Below are 24,359 nucleotides of genomic sequence, written 5' to 3' on the forward strand. Positions count from 1 at the left end.
GGCACAAAACTAGACAAAAACAGGTGTAAAGGCAATGATGAATCAAAGCCAGAGTTTCTTTAGGGTGCACTCACATCAGCATCTTAACTCAGCAAGTGCAAATGGGGGAAAACCTTGCATTACACTCACTACAATGTTAGTGAATTAGGAAGAGCTTATCTGTGAGTTTATCCTCACCTGGAGTTGGGGTCAGGAAAAAAATTGCAGAATGTTGCATATGGGCATGTGAAATGGCCGAGACATACCAATGAAAGTCAATAGCTGTGATTTTTACGCACCCATCTCATAGGAAATCTAACATTTCTTCAACCAAGTACAGTAAATTCACAGTGTGAACCATGTGAATACAATAGAAGAGATATAGCTAGAATAAAAAAATGGCATGGGGTCCATATTAGTCTTAACCAGCTGAGAAATGCCAACAGCTGGGAGCTGATATTTATGGTCTGGGAAGGGGGTAATAAACATGGAGCTTCCCAGGCTATTAATATCAGCTCATAGCTGTCAACTTAGCATTTACTGGTTATTACCAAGGGGTGACACCCCCAAAAAAATGACATTGGAGTCCCCCCTATAATCAATATAAAATGCTAGGCAGAAAGATCCGGGCAGATAATAATAGCGTAGGAAGGGGCCATGGACATTGACCCTCTCCCAGACTAAGAACATCAGTCCTCAGACACCCCAGAAGTGGAACATCCATTAGATGCACCAATTTTGGTGCTTAGCTTCCTCCCTTCCCACTTGTCCTGGTGTGGTGGCAAGTGGGGTAATAGTTGTGGGGGTGATGTCAGCTGACATCAAGCCCATGCGTTAGTAAGGGAGAGGCATGTATAAGACATCCCCATTACTAATCTCATAGTCAAAATTGATAATTGAGAAAGGATACTATATCCAAAATGTTGCCACGCCATTGGGCAATAAAGTCCACTTTTTTCATTTTTTGTGTGCAGTTTTCCTTTTTTTCATTATATTGTTGGAAACCATTAGATTATTGGTTGGGAAAGCGTTGCACATCATTTGAGCTAATATTTTGGTGCTGTTCCAATTTTTTTTAATTAATTTTGAATGTGGTTATGTTTCCTTGATTAAATATACAGCCCTGGCAAAAAATTAAGAGACCACCACATCAAAAACCTGTCATGGGCAGCCCATTCTCCAGACCTGAACCCCATTGAAAACCTCTGGAATGTAATCAAAAGGATGATGGATTGTCACAAGCCATCAAACAAAGAACTGCTTAAATTTTTGAGCTAGAGGTAGTATGAAAAACTGGTGGCAAGCATGCCAAGATGCATGAAAGCTGTGGTTAAAAATCATGTTTATTCCACAAAATATTGATTTCAGAACTCTTCCCAAGTTAAAACATTAGTATTGTTGTTTCTAAATGATTATGAACTTGTTTTCTTTGCATTATTTGAGGTCTGAAAGCACTGTTTTTTTTTAATTTTGACCATTTCTCCTTTTCAGCAAAAAAAAATCAAAATTTATTGCTTGGAAATTTGGAGACATGTTGTCAGAAGTTTGTAGACTAAAAGAAGAATTTACATTTTTCTCAAAAATATACCTATAAAGAGAAAAATCAGACAAACTGAAAATTTGAAAGTGTTCTCTTAATTTTTGCCAGAGCTGTATATCAACATTACCTCACAGGTTTTGGTTTTGTAATCACTAGTTAGGCTTATATTCTCCCACATATATATACTGTATATACTCGAGTATAAGCCAAGTTTTTCTGCACATTTTTTTGTGCTGAAAATGCCCCCCCAGCTCATACTCGACTCATTGTCCCAGAAGATGGAGGGGAAGTGAGAGCGGCAGAGCAGCGGGTCACAGGAGGCAGGAGTGCAGGGAGTATTCATTCCCTTAAGTAGCGGGGACACGTGATATTGTGACACCCCAGAGTTCGGTTGTCACAGTGACATTGCCTCCCTCTAAGAGGTGAAGTCATGCTTGGAGGTAGAAAAGGGACCCCCATGCTAGGTAATAGATTAAATCACAATTTCCTGCTGCAGGTCAGAAAAGGGAGATGCCTTATAAATTCTGGCCAGCAGATGGGGTTGGTGAGTCAGCTAGAAGTCACCTGAGGGAGTTGTCATGGAAACGAAGCAGCTGTAAGCTGTGAGGAGAAAGGACAGTTAAACGTGAGGATGTGAGGTAAAAAGAGATCTTTCTGGAAGATCCTGTCAGATGAAGACAGGGAGCAGATCTGAGAGGAGCTCAATAGGCAGAGCTGATCTGTGAAGAGGGAAAGGACAAGAGCAGAGACTGAGAGACTCTAGGGAAGCTAAAATACTGCATATAGCAGACCCCTGAGTGAAGCGCTAATAAAGAGAAAAGGGATATCAGAGTCCTAGGCTGACAGGAGCTGTATGCCCTGATAGCCGAATCTGAAAGTACAGGGGATTGTAAATTCCTGTGCAGATTGAACACCTGCGGGCACGTCAGCGGATAAGGAGCCCAGGGCTGATGGTGAAAAGGACGGTACCCGTGGAATAGGCTCATGCTGACAGCCATACAGGTTAGTGAAACCATCACAAATAGAGTGTCGCAGCATAGTTATATACAACGGAGACCCACACACAAAGCGCAGAAAGGAAGGTCCTAAATCCCCACCTGGCAAGGTGGATACCCTGAATGCCTCCAGGCATGCCGGACTCATTCCATTCCATCACCTGTGTTAGGGACGGCGGAACGCACCAAATATAAATAATAGGAGGTGCGTTCGCCACCCGGGGTCCACCGTGCGGTAGGTGACTAGACCGCTGCTGGACAATGGCAGATGCACCAGAAGGTGCCGTAGTGCGCACGGGTTAACGTCACCCGAACGCTAGGAGCGGCTCTTTCAGACACAGAGTCGCTTGGCAAAAATATCTGCAAAGGCGCTGGCCCTGTTAACGTCACAGGAGCCGGCGTGTGGCGTCGCAGCCGCGAACACCAATAGCTGCTGGTATTGCAGCACAGCGGCAGCTAAAGCCGCAAGCGTCGGCGCCGAGAACCGGGCACCGACGGACGCTAGTGTAGGCGTGGATCGCACAATGGCATGTAGCTTGCCACAACCTGGAGCTGACTAACCAAACACACAGTCACCAATCGTATTATCCAAGGGAAGGGGTTTCATAATAAGTCAATCACCAGTCCATGCATCCATCACCATACACACACAGCATAATATGCTACACTAGCGTATGGCCGAGTCGCCATGCGGGCTTTTTATAGCCATGCGCTTCCGGGACCTTCCAGTACCCTGGAAAGGACCAATCAGATCCGACGCAGGACCTGAGCATGTGACCCCTGCTCTCCAGTGAGAGGCCACCTTGCGGGCATGCCCAGTAGCATGGCATGAGGACTTAGCCTCTAGAGCGGTTCCCTGCAGAACAGGATGCGCTACCATTGCTGCACCAGAGGTGGCAGCAACATCCAGGCTGTCAGAGCAAGTCTGAGTAGCACGCCTGGCTCGCCGTGATTGCTGAGCAGCACCCGGAGCGGTCGGAGGAGAATGGGAGACTGCTGGATGTCTGGCTCTGGATTCCCGCTGTGCAGTGTCCGGAATCCAACACCTAACAACCTGTATGTGGTACTCCGGACTACAACCAATTACCAGTAAAAGGTAAAGAAACTGCACCTCTCTGTGTCTTTCTCTCATTTCTCTGCACCCCAAAGTTCAAAGCCATTTCTACTATTTATTTAACATTTTTGCCCTGGGACTACAGCCCTGCCTGTGGAAGGCTACAACATCATAGCTGTGCCCAACATCCATCCCAGAGAAGCAACACCTCAGCGCTGGTCATCTCTGACTAGAATACCACAGGTGGCGTCAGGTATTTCACCATCTAATAACTTCATCTTTATTTTTACCACATAAATACCACACAACTTTCCCCTATTTTAATTACTGGACGCCTCTGGGCCACGGACCGGGTCGCCGCCGTGACACCGTCCCCCATGGAAGTCGACGGGCCCGGTACCGAGTACCCCCAGGCCCCGCGGGGTGCTCCAACTTCCCTGCCGCTGCTGCTGGCACTGGAACAAGATGCTGCGAGGTAGGGCAGGGACAGTAAGTAGGATGGTTTATTTTTTTTATGCTTTTCGGATGGAGGCCATGCATACAAGGATAGGGATGAGGAGGCAATGCATACCAGGATAGGGATAAGGGGGCCATGCATACCTGGATAGGGATGAGATGGCCATGCATACAAGGATGGGGATGAGGAGGCCATGCATACCAGGATGGGGATAAGGGGGCCAAGCATACCAGGATGGGGATGAGAAGGCAGTGCATATCAGGATAGGGATGAGGGGACAACCCACACCCGGCTTATACTCACGTCAATAAGTTTTCCGTGGATAAATTAGGTGCCACAGCTTATACTCAGATTGGCTTATACTCGAGTATATATGGTGAAGAAAGGTCAATTTCCAGAGTCCAGAAGTTGACCTGACATCAACGGATATCAGAGGAGGCCTCAGTCGGAGGCAAATATGTCAACATAAGATATTTGCAAAAATACTTATTTGAAAAGTTTAAATTGATGTGCACTATATACATTGTAGTGGAACACCTCTTTAACAAATAATTGTGCAAGATCCCAAACACATAACCTAGTATAAACCTCAAAATAGCATTCACAGATGTTGCTGAAATATGAAAAGAGGTGATATGCTTTAGTTTCCCTTGTGATTTGGACACCTTTGTGTTTTCGTGGGTGTGCCATGATTTTATTTTAGAGCATTTCTTTTGTCTGGCTTAAATGTGTTGGCAATAACCTCTGATGTGCTAAATTACATTTCTTTCCATCTCACTTTTGCACTGCAGTTCTAGGAATTTAGAATATTAAATAATTATTGATGGCAGCAAACCTCAATTTTAAGAAAGTCTGCAAAAGCAAGTGATATATGGTCATTACATTCTATTTAATAATTATAATTACATTGCTGAAACTGGATACCTTCATACATGTTGCTTTTAGGAAATAGAGTGCATTTATTCCCATATTTTTGTTAGAAAAAAAATGCTAGTGTCAGATGGTATTGAATAAGAAAGTGCAAATAACAATTGCAAGGCACTGAGTTTCTGAAACATTGCAGCAAAGTGCGCTAAGCTCTTTCCGGGGTCCGGCCATTCACTTGTTGACACAGAAAGGTTCTTTCTCACATCTCTGCCATCAATCACACTAATTGGATAATGTATTATAAATATTTGATATAACCCTTATACAATATACTTTTGTATATATATTGTGATATCATTTATTACTCTTTTAGCATGATGTATATTTTATCTATTTAGAAGATAAGGTCTAGTTATAGGACTTAATCAATGACAAAAGTAGGAAGTGTAGTATATTGTGAGAGCAAAAGATTTAGCAAAATAGTTTTTGACATAAAACATGTTTTAATTAAGATATTATGCAATTTGTCCTTATCTATTACAGCCTTCCTTATTATAGAAAAACACATTTTAATATACTTATGACCTCCAGCAACATTTTTCTTTTCTCTTTTTAAATGAAGAGTATGCACTAAACAGAGATTAATGTTTTACCACGAGATTGTGTGTAGGGAGACAAGCATAGGCAGGATGATTGTATAATTATAAATATTTTACAGTATAGGTTCACAGGGGTGTTGCACTGTAACCAAAAGAAATATCTTAATGAACATGTTGGAAATACACATCAAACAATATTTTAGAATAGTGACTTATGAAAAACTTTATCTGCAATGTGTCATTCAAGGGTAACTAAACATATCTAAACAAGTAGCATGAGCAAGATAAGGTCATAATTGTGCTGTTTTGCAATACTACTTAGAAAAATTCATTGGGGAATTTAAGTGCTCATGTTTACAGAAATCCTAAAAAACAGAAATATGAAAGAATATTCTGGAACCAAAAAATACCACATCATCAACAGTCTAGCAGTTTTATTTTCTGGATCAATTACACATTCACATAATCCGTTTGTTTCTAAATACCTCTAACTGCTTTAAAGTGAATTTCCATAATTTTATGTACAAAATCCTGTACCGATTGATTGTTTTAATATGTTTTCCCAGCACTCAGGACTCTTTCACAAATTTGTTTTTGCTACGTGTGCTATTCGTTATTTTTGCGGATAGATCACTAAACCGTTACAATCATTGTGCCTTTTCAGTGTGATGGAGACATGTTGTACTTTGATTTGTGTTGTTGGTGACAAAATTCGCCCAGCGAAAAAAGCAAAAACAGATAGCACACCAATGTGATGTCAACTGTTTGCCTTTTCTAATTTACCATTTGATTGGTAGGAGAAGCTAAGAAATGTTTTGCTTTATATGAGAAAAACAAACTTAACAATTACTGGGAAAAGTATCACATGAACCATAGGTCTAGCACACTGAAAAAACACTGACGTTTTTTCAACTATGAGAAAAAAGCTGGTGTGAAACTGGCCTTTGAGTGATCTATATACAAAAATAAATGTCTTGAATAGACTTAGATTCAAAAAATGGACTGCCAGCAGTCACTAAGAGGGGGCGGGTAACTGCAATCTATGTTAATATTGAGTTCAATTTACTGTATAACCATACCTTCTAACTTTTCAAGAACAGAAAGAAGGACAAATCATGCAGCGTGCGTAGCATGTCTCGACAAATTTTAGCCACATCAGTTGCCACACCCCAATCCACGCCCATATACCATTTCTTTCTACCCTGGCAGGAGTAGACGTTGAAGGGGCGCTAGCAGTGAGGGAAATTCAGCAGTCGGCCAAGAGTTTAGGGCATAGGCTCAAATCAGGTACTGTCAACTGTATCCAGGCTGATTGGGACTAGAGATGAGCGCATAGATTCCCAGGACTCTGATCAAGCATTCAAGGCAGTGGTTCGGGCTGCTTGATGGGAGGCCGTGAATCTCTTATCTTCCGGGGTACCTGGCGCAGAGCTGATTAGCCAGAGCAGGCAGAACGTCATCTGTATGACCTGCTCGTCTCTAATTGGGACCTAAGGATTTTTTCCATAATTGGGGTAAATAAAAAGGGGACATATATTATAAATACACAGTAATATAGACATAAACAGGATCAAAAAATATAAAAAAAGAAAAATTTAATGAGATGAAAGATATAGGCAAAATAAAGATGGAAGCGTTAAGGAGGAGAAGGAAAAATATGGTTTATTAAGGAAAATGGGGAAAAAGGAAAAAATAAAGGGATATAATGAAAATGAAAAAGAATGGTATGTACAGGATAGACAAAGGAAAGGGGCTTTGATACTCATATAAGATACCTTATATATAAAACATTAAAGTTCTTTCTCCTGGGCAGGGAAGGATGCAAAAGACAGTATACAGACAGCACAGCAGGGTATCACAGTTGATTATTTCTTTGAGGTGAAACATTTGTTAAAAACAGACAGCTGTGATCCCATGCTGTCCTGTCTGTTTAGTCTTTTGCTTCCTCCCCTGCCCAGGAGCTGGGGTATAATCAGATCATGTTCCTGTACGGTAAGACACGGCCATTACACAGTACACGACAGGGGCACATGTATAAGATTATCTCAGCACAGGAACATTTTTTTTAAACACATCCAATTGTGAAATGTCTTATTATTCCATGATCTATCTGTTAAAATATACATTGTTCATGGGAAAGCCCGATCAAAATGAACTTGAATAGATTTACAGGGTTTAATTTTCCTTCTTCTAACTGTAGAATCATTATAGCATATTTGCTACAAGTTGAAAAGAAAAATTAAACTGTTAAAATGAATTTACATCTATTAGCATCAGGCAAATTGAGGCCCAGCTATGAATAGAGAAATTCCCTACGTAAGCATCAAGGTAAATAAAGGTTAACTATCAGCTTCTGCTGAGGAAGGCTGAGGAACTTGTTGCTGAGGTCTATGTTCAAACTGTATGCAGTAAGCTATGTCTATGCAATGAATTTGGGGTTCTGTGTTACAAATATTAAAATTAATGTAAAAAGTTTCATTGGACAATGTATAAATAAGAATGTATCTTCTAGCATGGTCTTAGTATCACAAACATCAATATAAATGAATTATATTGGACTAATTAATGTTAAAAAGTAGAAATTTGTTTCCACATATGCATTTTGACAATACAGCATTGAATCAACTTGGTTTTATAACTACAGTTGTGCTCAAAAGTTTACATACCCTGGCAGAATATTTGCTTTCTTGGCCTTTTTTCAGAGAATATGAATGAAAACACCAAAACTTTTTCTCCACTCATGGTTAGTGGTTAGGTGAAGCCATTAACTGTGGAACTACTGTGTTTTCTCTTTTTAAATTAAATTGACAACCCAAAACATCCAATTAATCCTGATCAAAAGTTTACATACCCTGTTGATTTTGGCCTGATAACATGCACAGAAGTTGACACATATGGGTTTGAATGGCTACTAAAGGTAACATCCTCGCCTGTGGCCTGTGACAAATGTCAGGAAAATTGTTCAGGATGAAACGAAAAACCCACAAACAACATCAGATGAAATAGTGGACTCTCTGAAAACTAACAGCGAGGCTGTTTCAAGATACACAATATGGAGGCACTTGAAGAAAAATAGGCTGCATGGTCGAGTCGTCAGAAGAATGCCATAACTGCGCAAATGCCATAAAGTATCTTGCCTTTAATACACAAAGCAGCACAGAGACAAGCCTCAAAACTTCTGGAACAAGGTAATTTGGAGTGATGAGACCAAAATGGAACTTTTTGGCCATAATCATAAATGTTACATTTGGAGAGAGGTCAACAAGGCCTAAGATGAAAGGAACACCATTCCTACTGTAAAGTACAGAGGTGGATTGCTGATGTTTTGTGGATGATGGAGCTACAAAGGCACAGTAAACTTGGTCAAAGCTGAAAGAAAGATGATTGCAGCAATCATCAGCCCAGAAGCTGCGCATTGGACTTTCTTGGACGTACCAACATGACAACGATCCAAAACACAAGGGCAAGTCGACCTGTTGTGAGTTCATTTTCCCCTTCGTCACTGAGGTCTGGTGAACTCCCTATTCTGGTAAAGGAAGGTAATGAGCCTGATTATCAGGCACCTGAGCCTAATGAGGATGACTGGCTGAGTGGAGTCACGGACTGGATATAAGGCTGCTGACGCCCTTCTGCCCTGCGGGTGATTTCTCTGTGGACTTCTAGGACACCAGTCTGATTCCTGCTCCTCTAAAGCTAAGTTTTCTGCTTTGCCTGTTAGCATTTATGTTTTGTTTTTGTTTTCCTTGCTTTTCTGTATTCTGCCATTCCCTGCTGGGGTGAGCTGAATCTCCTTTTGCCTGTAGCTCTGTCTTCACAATATTCCTGAGTACTGACATAGCTTTTTTGAAGCCTAGCGTCTTCAGGGCCCTTTTTCACTGTCAGTCTGTTGGCTCCTATTTTCATAGGGTTTTTCACGGATTGCAGACAGCAGCCTTCCTGTCCTTTTCTATCTAGTTAGCTTGGGCCCCGTCTTTGCTCAGTCTATCTTTCTGTCTGTGTTAGTGTTTTCATCTTGCTTCACCGTCATTATATGTTGGGGGCTGCCTTTTGCTTTGGGGTCTGCTCTGGGGCAGTTTAGATTTCCCCTTTCTTTCTTTAGGCCTATTTAATTCTCCGGCTGTGATCGAGGGGTCTAGGGCATCGTAGGAACCCCCCACGGCTACTGCTAGTTGTGTTGATAGGTTCAGGGGTCTGCAATCCGATAGCTGCCAACTTCTCTGGTTTTCTGGACTTAGCTAGCATTTCTGTTTTTGCCTCCTACGGTGACTCAATCATAACATCGACCTGTCATTGCCTACAGCAGAACAAAGTGAAGGTTCTGGAGTGGCCACCTCAGTCTCCTGACCTCAATATCATTGAGCCACTCTGGAGAGATCTCAAGCACGCAGTTCATGCTAGACAGCCCAGGAATTTACAGGAACTGGAGGTTTTTTTGCCGAGAAGAGTGGGCAGCTTTACTATCTCAGAAAATAAAGAACCTTATCCACAACTACCACAACAGACTTCAAGCTGTCATTGATGTTAGAGGGGGCAATACACGATATCAAGAAATGGGGTACTTGAACTTTTGATCAGGGTCATTTGGCCGCCTTTTTCTGGCGACTCCACCATGCAGCCCATTTTTCTTCAAGTGCCTCCTTATTGTGCATCTTGAAAAAGCCACACCGCTAGTTTTCAGAGAGTCCAGTATTTCAGCTGGTGTTATTTGTGGGTTTTTCTTTGCATCCTGAACAATTTTCTTGGCATTTGTCACAGGTCTCAGGTAAGGATGTTACTTTAGTAGCCATTCAAACGCATTTGTGTCAACTTCTGTGCATGTTATCAGGCCAAAATCACCAGGGTATGTAATCTTTTGGTCAGGGTCATTTGGATGTTTTGGGTTGTCATTAAGATATAAAAAGAGAAAACAGTAATTTGACAATAAATGGCTTCACCCAACCACTAACATGAATGGGAAAAAAAAGTTTTGGTGTTATCATTCATATTCTCTGAAAAAAGGCCAAGAAAGCAAAAATTCTGCCGGGGTATGTAAACTTTTGAGCACAGCTGTATATTCAGTGATGTATAACTTAGGTCTTATACTTAGGTGTTTGGATGTTTGTTCTTCATCCAATTACATGAACTACTCAAGGGTTTTATAGTTTGCTATCTCACATTTTGTACAATTCATATGTACATTGTTTAATATTGCCTCATTTGCTCATTTTACAGGTTGCAGAACTGCACCAAATGACTTGGTTTTCATCCTTGATGGATCATGGAGTGTAGGTCCTGAAAATTTTGAAATACTTAAAAAATGGGTTGTTAATATTACAAGCAATTTTAATATTGGACCAAAGTTCACCCAAGTTGGAGTGGTTCAGTATAGTGACTATCCTGTTCTTGAAATTCCTCTTGGACGCCATGAGTCAATTGATGACCTAATCAAAAGAATGCAAGCTATTGACTATCTGGGAGGGAACACACGCACTGGCAATGCCATTCAGTTTGCAGTAGACAATCTTTTTGCTAGGTCTTTGAGACCATTAACCAAAATCGCCATTGTTTTAACTGATGGAAAATCTCAAGATGATGTCAAATATATAGCAGAAGAAGCAAGAAGGAATAAAATTACTCTTTTTGCAATCGGAGTAGGCTCAGAAATTGAAGAAAGTGAGCTTAAAGCAATAGCTAATAAGCCATCATCTACTTATGTGTTCTATGTTGAAGATTACATTGCCATATCAAGAATACGAGAAATCATGAAGCAAAAGCTCTGTGAAGGTAATTTATTTCTATAAGTTAAGATAAGAATGTAGATTTCAATGTTTTAAAAAAATTATGAAGATTGATTTTGCAAAAAATATTTGGTTGTCCTAAACATTCTCACAAATAATAATAAGAGTAATAATAGAAAACCATACTTCATGGTATCAATTTATGAAAGAATTTTCATGAAGGTTTTGGGTTGAAAACATCTCAGGATTACAAAATTTTTGCTCACTTCTAAGATGGGCAAAAATGTAGTAGATTTTTGCATCAGTTCCAACCAGCTTCACTAAAATGGCAAATTCATCAAAATTTGCACCACTTTAGATGCTATAATGTTGCTAGAAATGCATTTCAATCCCTGACTGGACTAACATTCCTGGCAGAGGCTGTGAGGTGCATTTTACTCCTGTGGTACCTTCATTAAGTCTGTCATGCAAATCAATACTGCCCACTGTCGATTTGCAGCTCTTTCTCATTCACTAATGTCCATTCTTCCAGTCACTGGTGACAAAAATGATCCCACTGTTACCTATTTTGTCAGCTTAGCTTTAAGGCGCTTGTAGACAAGGTAGTTAACGTGACCTATAGATATGCAGATTGAACCACGGAAGATCGAGTTTGGTCGAATCTCCCAAAATTGAGTTTCATGTAAATTTGAACATTTTGAGATTTGATTCATGTTTACCAAAAAAGAAAAGTTTGCTCGGCACCATTTTCCACACTGCTGAAGCATTATAGAACAGGCTAAAATCATTGCCATGTGGTCCACCTCATAATGCCCTACAACTATGACATCTTATCGATTATCATACCTTGTATAGTGTTGGTCAGTTCCTGGGCCATAAGATTAATGATTCCCAGCAAAGTAGAGTTTCCACATCAGAGTCATTTTAAAACACCAGAGTCACTAGGTAAGTCTCCCTCTACTGTATAAGCTCTGACAGTCAGTAGGGTCCTCTCTCTTTGTCACCTGTGGAGTGTAAGCTCTTATGGTCTATATGTATCTTCTTTCTCTATCCTTTAGAGCAGGGTTCCCCAACTGCAGTCCTCAAGAGCCACCACCAGGTCATGTTTTCAGGAATTCATTAGTATTGCCCAGGTGATGGAATTATTGCCTGTGCAGGTACTGCAATTATCACCTGAGCCATACAAAGGAAATCCTGAAAACATGACCTGCTGGTGGCTCTTGAGGACTCGAGTTTGGGAACACTGCTGTAGAGTGTAAGCTCTTATGGTCAGTGGAGTCCTCTCTCTCACCTGTAAATTGTAAGCTCTTATGGTCAGTGGGGTTCTCTATGTCTCTTTTGTGTATAGTGTAAGCTCTTATGGTCAGTAGTGTAGTATCTCTCTTGCCTGTGAAGTGTAAGCTCTTATGGTCTGCAGGTATCCTCTTTCTATCTCCTGTAGAGTGTAATCTCTTATGATCAGTAAGGTCCTCTTTCTTAATTGTAAATTGTAAGCTCTATGTCTCTTTTGTGTAGAGTGTAAGCTCTTGTGGTTAGCAGTGTACTTTATTTCTCATGTGTAAATTGTAAGCTATTATGGTCAGCAGTGTACTATCTCTCTTGCCTGTGAAGTGTATGATGTTATGGTCAGAGGGTTCCTCTCTGTCTCCTAGAGAGTGTAAACTCTTCTAGCCAGCAGGGTCCTCGCTCTCTGCTCATCCACATGTATTTTCTGCATTTTACTAGCTTTACAGTATTGAAATTGTTGCAAATCTGCAACTCAGGACTAGGGTAAATGGGGGAGAAACTGACCCTGCACTAGGACTAGGCTGAAACCCTATGATGGAGTGGGCGACCTATTCCTTGTGAATAGACCCACCAATGTTTCCTAGACCAACATTTTCAAATGAAGACCTATAGGTAGGGGGAAGAGAATCCCTGAGAAGTCTAGCGACTGGGAACAAAAACGGGTAACCTCCTAGTAGAAAACTATTGGGAGCTGCAGAAACAAATGGAAAACCAAAAACAAAACTGGCAGAACTAAAGATCCCCGAACTGCACAAAATTACACACAGAAGGCAAACAAGGCACCTAGCCAGAACACTAGCAGTTTAACGCTATTGTCCAACAAGGACTGGGAGGCAGGTGCTGGGTAATAAAGGATGATACAATCACCTGACCTAAGACAAACCCAGCACCAGAGGAAAAAGACTAGCAGCCAGAAAACCACAACAAGATGGCGGATGGTCAAAACGAAATAGATTCTAACAGAAATTCCCGCAAATTTAAAGGTCGCAAATCTTATTTTTCGAGTAAATTTGGCATAGTTGATGAATTTGCATTTCAAAAGGTGTGCTCATCTCTAGTGAACTGAAATTTTTTACTGTCCATCTATGGACACCTGACAGGTGAACAAAATCCTAAATGTACTCATGGTTTGCATTGCCTAGTCTGCTGTGTTCCTATCAGCTCAGTACAAAATTATAACTGGCCGCACCCAACTAATATATAATGTGTGAGGGCAACTGAAGTAACCTTACAGTAATATATCCAAACTAATCCTCACAAACTCACCACACTGTTCATAAAATGGCTGCTGGTGGAAGAGCATGTCAGACTCTCAGCTTCCCCCAAGATAAAAGCAGTTTTCTCATGTGAGGTGTTTTACAATCAGAGAAGAATAATGCACTTGTCTGGTCACATGTTCCTCCAGCAGAAGCCATGTTATGTAAAAAAATGCTGGTCAGTTTGTCAGGAAAGCTGCACTACCAAAGTAAAGTGGCCAACCTCTTCACCTGAGAATCCGTCAGTGAGCTCAATCAGACAGTTTAACAGGAACATTTGTAACTTTTTTTCATATTTTTCTGAACTTCTTTAAACTAATTTATGGGCACAAACACATTGAAGTTGAATTGGTAGGGAAACAAAAAGCCCATACAAGTATAATTTCTAATGAAATCCAAAAGCAGTCTTCAGATTGTGTGATAAAAGGGATATTTTAGTGCCAAATATTGTTTATTTTTTATTAAAGTTAGTTTGTCATATGTAAGTTTTGATGCACCAGAAGTTATGTATATGAAATACCAATTATGATGATGACAGTGTCCTGAAAAGGGAAAGGTTGCACACAATGTTTGTCTCTCCCCTCCATTGTCCATCATAATTGATGCTAATGGACACAAAATATTTCACACAATTTTGTCATCAGCTTTTCTGCTCTACAAGTGGTTAAGTGCTTCTCACAAAATTAGAATATCGTCAAAAAATTAATTTATTTCAGTTTGTCAATACAAAAAATCATTACAAGCAGAGTGATCTATTCCATCTGCTAATGTTGATGATTATGGCTTACAGCCAATAAAAAAAACAAAAGTTATTATCTCAGTAAATTAGTATAATTAAAAAAAATCACCTGCAAATGCTTCCTAAGCATTTAAAAAGGTCTGTTTCAGTAGGCTCCACAATCATGGGGAAGACTGTTGACTTGACATGTCCAGAAGGCAGTCATTGACACACTCCACAAGGAGGGTAAGCCACAAAAGTTCATTGCTAAAGAAGCTGGCTGTTCACAGAGTGCTGTATCCAAGCAAATTAATGGGAATTTGAGTGGAAGGAAAAAGTGTGACAGAAAAAGATGCACAAGCAACCGACATAACCGTACCCTTAAAAGGATTGTTAGGAAAAGACCATTCAAAAATTTGGGGCAGATTCACAAGGAGTGGACTGCTGCTTGAGTCATTGCTTCAAGAGCCGCCACACACAGACGTGTCCAGGACATGGGTTACAAGTGTCGCATTCCTTGTGTCAAGCCACTCATGACAAATAGACAATGCCAGAAGTGTTTTACCTGGGCCAAGTAGAAAAAGAATTGGACTGTTGCTCAATGGTCCAAGGTGTTGTTTTCAGATGAAGTAATTTTTCGATTTCATTTGGAAATCAAGGTCGCAGTGTCTGGAAGAAGAGTGGAAAGGCACACAATCCAAGCTGCTTGAGGTCTATGGGGTATTGTCAAGAGGAAGATGAGTGACACCAGACTCAACAATGCAGACAAGCTGAAGGCTGCTATCAAAGCAACCTGGGCTTCCATAACACCTCAGCAAAGTCACAGGCTGATTGCCTCCATGCCACACCGCACTGATGCAGTAATTGATGCAAAAGGAGCCCCAACCAACTATTTAGTGCATTTACTGAACATACATTTCAGTAGGCAAACATTTCAGATTTTAAAATAATTTTTCAAGCTGGTGTAATAAAGTATTCTAATTTACTGAGATAATGACTTTTGGGTTTTCATTGGCAGTAAGCCATAATCATCAACATTAACAGAAATAAATACTTGGAATAGATCACTCTGTTTGTAATGACTATTTAATACTGTATATGAGTTTCACTTATGTATTGAAGAACTGAATTAAATTTTGATGATATTCTAATTTTGTGAGAAGCCAAGTATATGAAAGCGGCTGTATTGATTAAAGAACCTTGTTTATGTACAGTATAAAGTTTAAACTAATATTTTTTTAATAACATGTCAGGCAACTTGTCCAAATTTGCACACGTATTTACAAAAAGTCATTAAATATTAAGCAGTGTCATGAAACTTTGTGCAATATAAACAGACAAATATCCGACAACCATCTGACATTCTTTTATCCATATGACTCATTATATTAGTGATGTAACTGTGATTTGTCTGCAGTAATTAATATAATAACTAGATTACATACTGCAGTCTAAACACTTCAAAAAGCAGAAAAGATGTTGCACGGTAATCTAATGTTTCTGTGAATAGTTCACCATGTACCAAAGTCAGTGCAAGGATTACATCATCTGTCAAAATTTTTGACCCTGGTGGAAACTATAACAAGATGACTTTTCTGTAAGATTGAAATTTGCTTAACATATGAGCTAAATTATCATGAAATACATGTTTACCTAAGAAAAAGGTCCTCCGACCAGTCATTACATTAAAACCATCTGACAAATATTGTATACAACTTCTTTGTAATGCAAAAATTGCCATGAACCCTCAGAACATGGACTCCCCAAGACATCTGAAGAAGCCATATCATGCAAATTCTTTAAATTAATAATTTGGCCTTAGACCCATAAATGTCTGGCAGATGTATGTCCCACCTTTGGGAATTGCACCTATCTCCAGACCAGAGACATAAAGGAAGAAAATAAATGACCGGAATGGAGAGGTAAAGAAACAACAATAAAGGGCTTAATCTCAACGCTTCTAATCAGATGTGGAAAAGATCATTTAATTAAAAATCCCCAAAAAAGGGGTAAAGGAACTTACGCCTAGTGAGTGGAACAAGGCCACTCACATAAGAGATGGGGGTTCTAGTGCTTTGAATCGGCCCGCAGTTCCCACACCAGTCACCCTATGTACAAATGTCATAATTAGAATCCCAGCTACAGAAAAGACAAAAAAAGAATGCCAGCAGACACTAGTTATGGGCAGACAGTCATGGCCAAAAATGTTGGTACTTTTGAAATTCTTCCAAAAAATGAAGTATCTCTCTCTCATCCATGACAGCACCACGGAGAGAGGGGGTCCGCCCATCAAGGACAGGAACCGACAGATAAAAAGGCGGCACCTCTCCTCCGCCCCCAGTTGGGTTCCTGTCCTTGACGGGTGACCCGTGGATCCTGCAGCAGGCGGCAGGCTTACCTGTGAAGAGGAGCCAGGGCTGTCCAGTTTGTTGTCCAGGCAGCGGGGAGGCCCCTGCCACGGCGGGGTCAGTGCCTGAAGCCGCCACCGCTGTTGCCGAGGGGCTGTACAGGGTGAGCAGGCGGGGGGGGAATGAGCCGCCGCTCCGGAAAGGAGATTGGGGCTGGGGGACGCCGGTAAACGCGGTGGCAGCGCGCGGTACAGAGGTGTACCAATATGGCGCTGCCCCGGAAATGGAATGATGACTTCCGGGTCCCCACGGTCGGTGCATGCGCTTTGCGTGCTCCCCGGGGCACAGTGGGGCAGGCTGGGAGAAGAAGGTGACGTCAGCGCCCGGGAGATTTAAAAGAAGAACGCGGAAGCTGCTCCTTGCTGGAAGCGTCCTGTAAACATGGAGGACAGCAACCAGCACGAGGAGCAGCCGGCAAAAAGAAAAGGACGGGCGAGAGGGCCGATCCAGTAGCCACTCCACGCAGCGGAGCAAGTTGACTGTGAGGAGCAAGTCACCTTCTGTGGATCAGCCCATGAGGGATCCGAATCCACCTCCCGAACCGGTACCTGCAACCGCGCATATCGGGGTAAGTGATCTACGTGAATGTCCCCCATTATAATAGACTTCTTTCCCTTATTAAGGAAAGAAGAAAGAAAAGACAAAGAACAGGGAATGCCCCACCTGTAGCAGGCCACTACCAGCAGCTTGAGATAAAAAACTCTGCGACTCCTGCATACAGGAAGTTCTTTGTGAGGAAACCCCGGATTACGCCTCGGATCTAAGAGCCGTAATCTGGTCGGAGTTTCAAAGTGCCCTTTCATCCCTAAAACACAAAGAGAGGGGAAGGAAAAGGGACACAGTAGCAGCCTCCCAGTCAGAGGCCTCGACGTCAGGGAAAGTTACATCACATACTTCAGACACCGACTCGTCATCCTCAGATGAGGAAAAAGAGGGTCGTCATTGCTTTCCCCTGGATGAGGTAGACATGTTAGTAAAAGCAGTAAGGTCTTCCAATGGGGGTAGCAGACCCTCGGCCAGATAGATCAGTCCAGGACATAAAGTTCGGGGGACTAGGCCAAAAGAGACGTAGAGTATTTCTGCTAAACGAGAATGTACAGGGCCTGATAAAAAAAGAATGGGAGAGACCAGATAGGAAGAACTCCACAGTTCCCTCCCTTAAAAGAAAATACCCATTTGACGAGGAAGCGTCCACCTCCTGGGACAGAGCCCCGAAGTTAGACGTGGCGGTCGCCAAAGCCTTGAAAAAATTTGCACTTCCCTTTGAGGATATGGGTACTCTAAAGGACCCATTAGAAAAGAAAGCCGATACTTTCCTCAAGGGCACCTGGGAATCAGCAGGAGGGAATCTTAGGCCAGCGATAGAGGCAACTTGTACCTCCAGAGCCCTCATGGTGTGGGTGGATCAACTAGAGAAGCAGCTAAGGGAAGGTACACCCAGGGAGAAGATCCTGGAATCCATTCTCGTGATAAGGGTAAGGGGAGCGGCGGCCTTCTTAGCTGACTCTTTGGCTGATTTGGTAAGGTTGTCATCCAAAACTGTAGCCCTATCAAACGCAGCCCGAAGAATGCTGTGGCTTAAATGTTGGCCCAGGGACTTACAGACTAAGATGAAACTATGTGTCATCCCTTGTGAAGGGAAATTCCTATTTGGAGAGACATTGGATGACATCCTCCAAAAGGCGGGGGATAAAAAGAAGGGATTCCCAAATTTAGGCCCGAAAGGCCCTACAGGCTTTAAAAGAACCTTTCAAAACAAAAAAATTTTTCAGAGGAGACCCCCGAGAGAACAGAGATGGGACGACAGAAGGAGGGACAGGGGGTTCTTCTTCGGTAACTCGTCCCGAGACAAAAAAAACCCTCCAAGTGACTGTTTGCCCAGGGTGGGAGGGAGGCTAAGCTTTTTTCTCCCAGCTTGGAGGAAAATATCGAACAACCCCTGGTTATTAAATCTGATAGGATCAGGGTTAAGGATAGACTTTCTCTCTCTCCCACCTCAAAAATATGTATGACCCCACTAAGATCATCAGTAAAAGAACAAGAAGCCCTCGAAAAAGAGGTCCTAAGCCTGTTGAACAAAAGAGTCCTCCAGGAGGTTCCCCCATGGAAGAAAGGCAGAGGATTCTACTTGCCTCTCTTGCTAATAACCAAACCGGACGGTACCTTCCAGACAATTATAAATCTAAAAAGACTGAACGATTATGTCAGAAACGAAAAATTCAAAATGGAGTCGATCAAGTCGACCATAAAAATTCTCTTTCCACATTGCTTCATGGTAGTATTGGACCTCAGCGATGCCTACTATCACATCCCCATCCATAAAGACTCCCGAAAATACCTCAGGCTTGCGGTCTCCATAGGAGGTGAAATAAGGGAGTTTCAGTACAGGGCCCTGCCATTCAGGATCTCGGTAGCCCCGCGAATCTTCACGAAACTAGTGGCAGAGATGATGGCTCACCATAGAGAACAAGATGCTCTAATAGTCCCATATCTGGACGACTTTTTAATAGCGAGCAACTCGGCCCAAAGATGCAGGGAACAGAGGGACAGAGTGATGGGCACTAGAGTTGAGCGACTTTTGCTTTTTTAGGGTCGCGTTTCGTTTCGTGAAACCCGACTTTTCCAAAAGTCGGGTCGAGCAAGATCGTCCGATAATAGGGAAAAGTCGGGGTCGTCCCGAAACACGAAACCCAATGTAAGTCAATGGGGAATAAAAGTCGGCAGTGAGAGGAGGACAGGAAACACACCTACAGTGCCCATTTGAATGCCAAAAGCATCAATTCTTCTTACTTAAGCTTGTCAACCTTAATTAACTTCATAATACAAGTTACGCACTGAAAAATGGGGGTTATTTGGCTAAATTTGTGGGGGGGGGAGGGCTGGCTGCAGGTTTTCATGTGCCCTGGGCGAAAGAGCGCCCCTTTAACACATACCACAACTCATCATGCTCCGATACGGCAGAGAAATAGCGGTATAGTACAATGAAAAATACCTCACTTTTTACATCTCATGACGAGGCCCATCTATTTCTCCATACAAAATCATTGGTCCCATATAATGTTTGAAACAGTATATGATGAGCTCCACATAATGCTACAGTAAATGTTGGTCCCCATGGATGAAGCTCCACTGTCTTATGGGCCCAAATAATGCTCCAAACATAATGGGCCCCATTTCTAATGCTCTAGTGTATAATGGGCCCTGTAAATGCTGCTCCAGTGTCTGATGTCCACCTTTGGAATGTTCCAGTGTATGGTGGGCCCCATCTATCATTCTCCAGAGTATAGTGCTCCCCAAAAATTGCTGTCCCAACATAGAAAACAATCAAATAAGTCTCCTCGCTAGGGAATCCCTGTACTTGTCTGGACAGGTGCTGTAGCTTGCTTAACAGCTCGCCAGCCGTTCTCACGCCCAGTATGGATTGCACGTGATTGCACAAAGGTTAGAAAGGGTACCGTATCCCTGGATAACATGTATGGATAGCGTACACATTCAAAATATATGTCTATACAGCATGAGGCAGGCTCAGACGGTGTTAGGCCCAGTATGGATTGCACGTCATTGCACAAAGGTTAGAAGGGGTACCGAATCCCCGGATAACATGTATGGATAGCGTACACATTCAAAATATATGTCTATACAGCATAAGGCAGGCTCAGACGGTGTTAGGCCCAGTATGGATTGCACGTCATTGCACAAAGGTTAGAAGGGGTACCGTATCCCCGGATAACATGTATGGATAGCGTACACATTCAAAATATATGTCTATACAGCATGAGGCAGGCTCAGACGGTGTTAGGCCCAGTATGGATTGCACGTCATTGCACAAAGGTTAGAAAGGGTACCGTATCCCCGGATAACATGTATGGATAGCGTACACATTCAAAATATATGTCTATACAGCATGAGGCAGGCTCAGACGGTGTTAGGCCCAGTATGGATTGCACGTCATTGCACAAAGGTTAGAAGGGGTACCGTATCCCCGGATAACATGTATGGATAGCGTACACATTCAAAATATATGTCTATACAGCATGAGGCAGGCTCAGACGGTGTTAGGCCCAGTATGGATTGCACGTCATTGCACAAAGGTTAGAAGGGGTACCGTATCCCCGGATAACATGTATGGATAGCGTACACATTCAAAATATATGTCTATACAGCATGAGGCAGGCTCAGACGGTGTTAGGCCCAGTATGGATTGCACATCATTGCACAAAGGTTAGAAAGGGTACCGTATCCCTGGATAACATGTATGGATAGCGTACACATTCAAAATATATGTCTATACAGCATGAGGCAGGCTCAGACGGTGTTAGGCACAGTATGGATTGCACGTCATTGCACAAAGGTTAGAAAGGGTACCGTATCCCTGGATAACATGTATGGATAGCGTACACATTCAAAATATATGTCTATACAGCATGAGGCAGGCTCAGACGGTGTTAGGCCCAGTATGGATTGCACGTCATTGCACAAAGGTTAGAAGGGGTACCGTATCCCCGGATAACATGTATGGATAGCGTACACATTCAAAATATATGTCTATAAAGCATGAGGCAGGCTCAGACGGTGTTAGGCCCAGTATGGATTGCACGTCATTGCACAAAGGTTAGAAGGGGTACCGTATCCCCGGATAACATGTATGGATAGCGTACACATTCAAAATATATGTCTATACAGCATGAGGCAGGCTCAGACGGTGTTAGGCCCAGTATGGATTGCACGTCATTGCACAAAGGTTAGAAGGGCTACCGTATCCCCGGATAACATGTATGGATAGCGTACACATTCAAAATATATGTCTATACAGCATGAGGCAGGCTCAGACGGTGTTAGGCCCAGTATGGATTGCACGTCATTGCACAAAGGTTAGAAAGGGTACCGTATCCCTGGATAACATGTATGGATAGCGTACACATTCAAAATATATGTCTATACAGCATGAGGCAGGCTCAGACGGTGTTAGGCCCAGTATGGATTGCACGTTATTGCACAAAGGTTAGAAGGGGTACCGTATCCCCGGATAACATGTATGGATAGCGTACACATTCAAAATATATGTCTATACAGCATGAGGCAGGCTCAGACGGTGTTAGGCCCAGTATGGATTGCACGTCATTGCACAAAGGTTAGAAGGGGTACCGTATCCCAGGATAACATGTATGGATAGCGTACACATTCAAAATATATGTCTATACAGCATGAGGCAGGCTCAGACGGTGTTAGGCCCAGTATGGATTGCACGTCATTGCACAAAGGTTAGAAAGGGTACTGTATCCCTGGATAACATGTATGGATAGCGTACACATTCAAAATATATGTCTATACAGCATGAGGCAGGCTCAGACGGTGTTAGGCCCAGTATGGATTGCACGTCATTGCACAAAGGTTAGAAGGGGTACCGTATCCCCGGATAACATGTATGGATAGCGTACACATTCAAAATATATGTCTATACAGCATGAGGCAGGCTCAGACGGTGTTAGGCCCAGTATGGATTGCACGTCATTGCACAAAGGTTAGAAGGGGTACCGTATCCCCGGATAACATGTATGGACAGCGTACACATTCAAAATATATGTCTATACAGCATGAGGCAGGCTCAGACGGTGTTAGGCCCAGTATGGATTGCACGTCATTGCACAAAGGTTAGAAAGGGTACCGTATCCCTGGATAACATGTATGGATAGCGTACACATTCAAAATATATGTCTATACAGCATGAGGCAGGCTCAGACGGTGTTAGGCCCAGTATGGATTGCACGTCATTGCACAAAGGTTAGAAGGGGTACCGTATCCCCGGATAACATGTATGGATAGCGTACACATTCAAAATATATGTCTATACAGCATGAGGCAGGCTCAGACGGTGTTAGGCCCAGTATGGATTGCACGTCATTGCACAAAGGTTAGAAGGGGTACCGTATCCCCGGATAACATGTATGGATAGCGTACACATTCAAAATATATGTCTATACAGCATGAGGCAGGCTCAGACGGTGTTAGGCCCAGTATGGATTGCACGTCATTGCACAAAGGTTAGAAGGGGTACCGTATCCCCGGATAACATGTATGGATAGCGTACACATTCAAAATATATGTCTATACAGCATGAGGCAGGCTCAGACGGTGTTAGGCCCAGTATGGATTGCACATCATTGCACAAAGGTTAGAAGGGGTACCGTATCCCCGGATAACATGTATGGATAGCGTACACATTCAAAATATATGTCTATACAGCATGAGGCAGGCTCAGACGGTGTTAGGCCCAGTATGGATTGCACGTCATTGCACAAAGGTTAGAAGGGGTACCGTATCCCCGGATAACATGTATGGATAGCGTACACATTCAAAATATATGTCTATACAGCATAAGGCAGGCTCAGACGGTGTTAGGCCCAGTATGGATTGCACGTCATTGCACAAAGTTTAGAAGGGGTAACGTATCCCCGGATAACATGTATGGATAGCGTACACATTCAAAATATATGTCTATACATCAGGAGGCAGGCTCAGACGGTGTCAGGCACAGTATGGATTTGACGGCCCAGATTACACAGCGGAGGAGCAGGGAGAGGTAAAGATTGCAAATGCTGGGGCCCTGGCCAAGCAAGGGGGGCCCACTCGTGGGCGTCGGTACTGGCACTGGGCCCCTCATAGTACAGCGGTGTGTCTGACGGCGGGTGTGCACCACCACCGTCAGAGACACTTGATTGCACTATGAGGGACCCTGTGCCAGTGCCCGCGCCCAAGAGTCGGCCTACCCACCTGTCCAGGGCAACGGCACTCGCACGGTGTCGTGCGCTAGGTGGTGACCCCGGCCATGGGGGGGGAGGCAGCACAGTTAGGGAGTTTTAGAAAGTGGCATATGTTGATGTTGGACATTCAACTGATGCAAAAGGCGAAATAGGTGAAGTACCAGGAAGAGGTGGACCAAAGCAAGCCATTTTTCTGTCACCCTATGTGTCATCAGGGGAAGGTGGGACAAAATCCTTGGAAACCCATGCATGGTTCATTTTAATGAAGGTTAGATCATCCACATTTTGGGTTGACAGACGGGTCCTTTTTTCTGTCAGGATTGATCCAGCTGCACTGAAGACTCTTTCCGATAGCACACTTGCAGCTGGGCAAGCGAGCTCCTGTAAGGCATATTGGGCCAATTCAGGCCAGGTGTCCAGTTTAGCGGCCCAATAGTCAAAGGGGAATGACCTGTGTGGGAGAACATCGATATGGGAGGAAAAGTAGTTTGTAACCATAGTTGACAACTGCTGTCTCCTGTCACTTTCCATCGATGCAGTATTACCAGTTGTGTGAGCGGTATTTGAAAAATCAGTCCACAACATTGTCATGAAACCCCTGTCTCCAACGCCACTTCTGCTGTGTGCACCACGAACACCTCTGCCAAGCTGCCCCCGGCCCGTACGGCTCGTGTGAGAACCATCACCGCTGCTGTGTGCTGGGAATGCCTCAAGCAACCGA

General features: G+C 42.8%; 1 protein-coding gene across 1 annotated transcript in view; it reads left to right on the forward strand.

The window, feature by feature from the left end:
- The window catches only part of COL21A1 (collagen type XXI alpha 1 chain), a 526,378-nt gene that overhangs the window by 151,009 nt on the left and 351,010 nt on the right, over nucleotides 1–24,359 (forward strand). Inside the window, exon 3 of the mRNA XM_073589133.1 lies at nucleotides 10,703–11,254. Within this exon, the coding sequence (XP_073445234.1) occupies nucleotides 10,703–11,254 (552 nt within the window). The remainder of the gene's footprint in view (nucleotides 1–10,702; nucleotides 11,255–24,359) is intronic.

Source organism: Dendrobates tinctorius, unplaced genomic scaffold (assembly GCF_039654945.1).
Source record: "Dendrobates tinctorius isolate UK_male_01 unplaced genomic scaffold, ASM3965494v1 ptg000107l, whole genome shotgun sequence".
In the NCBI taxonomy this organism is placed as follows: domain Eukaryota; kingdom Metazoa; phylum Chordata; class Amphibia; order Anura; family Dendrobatidae; genus Dendrobates; species Dendrobates tinctorius.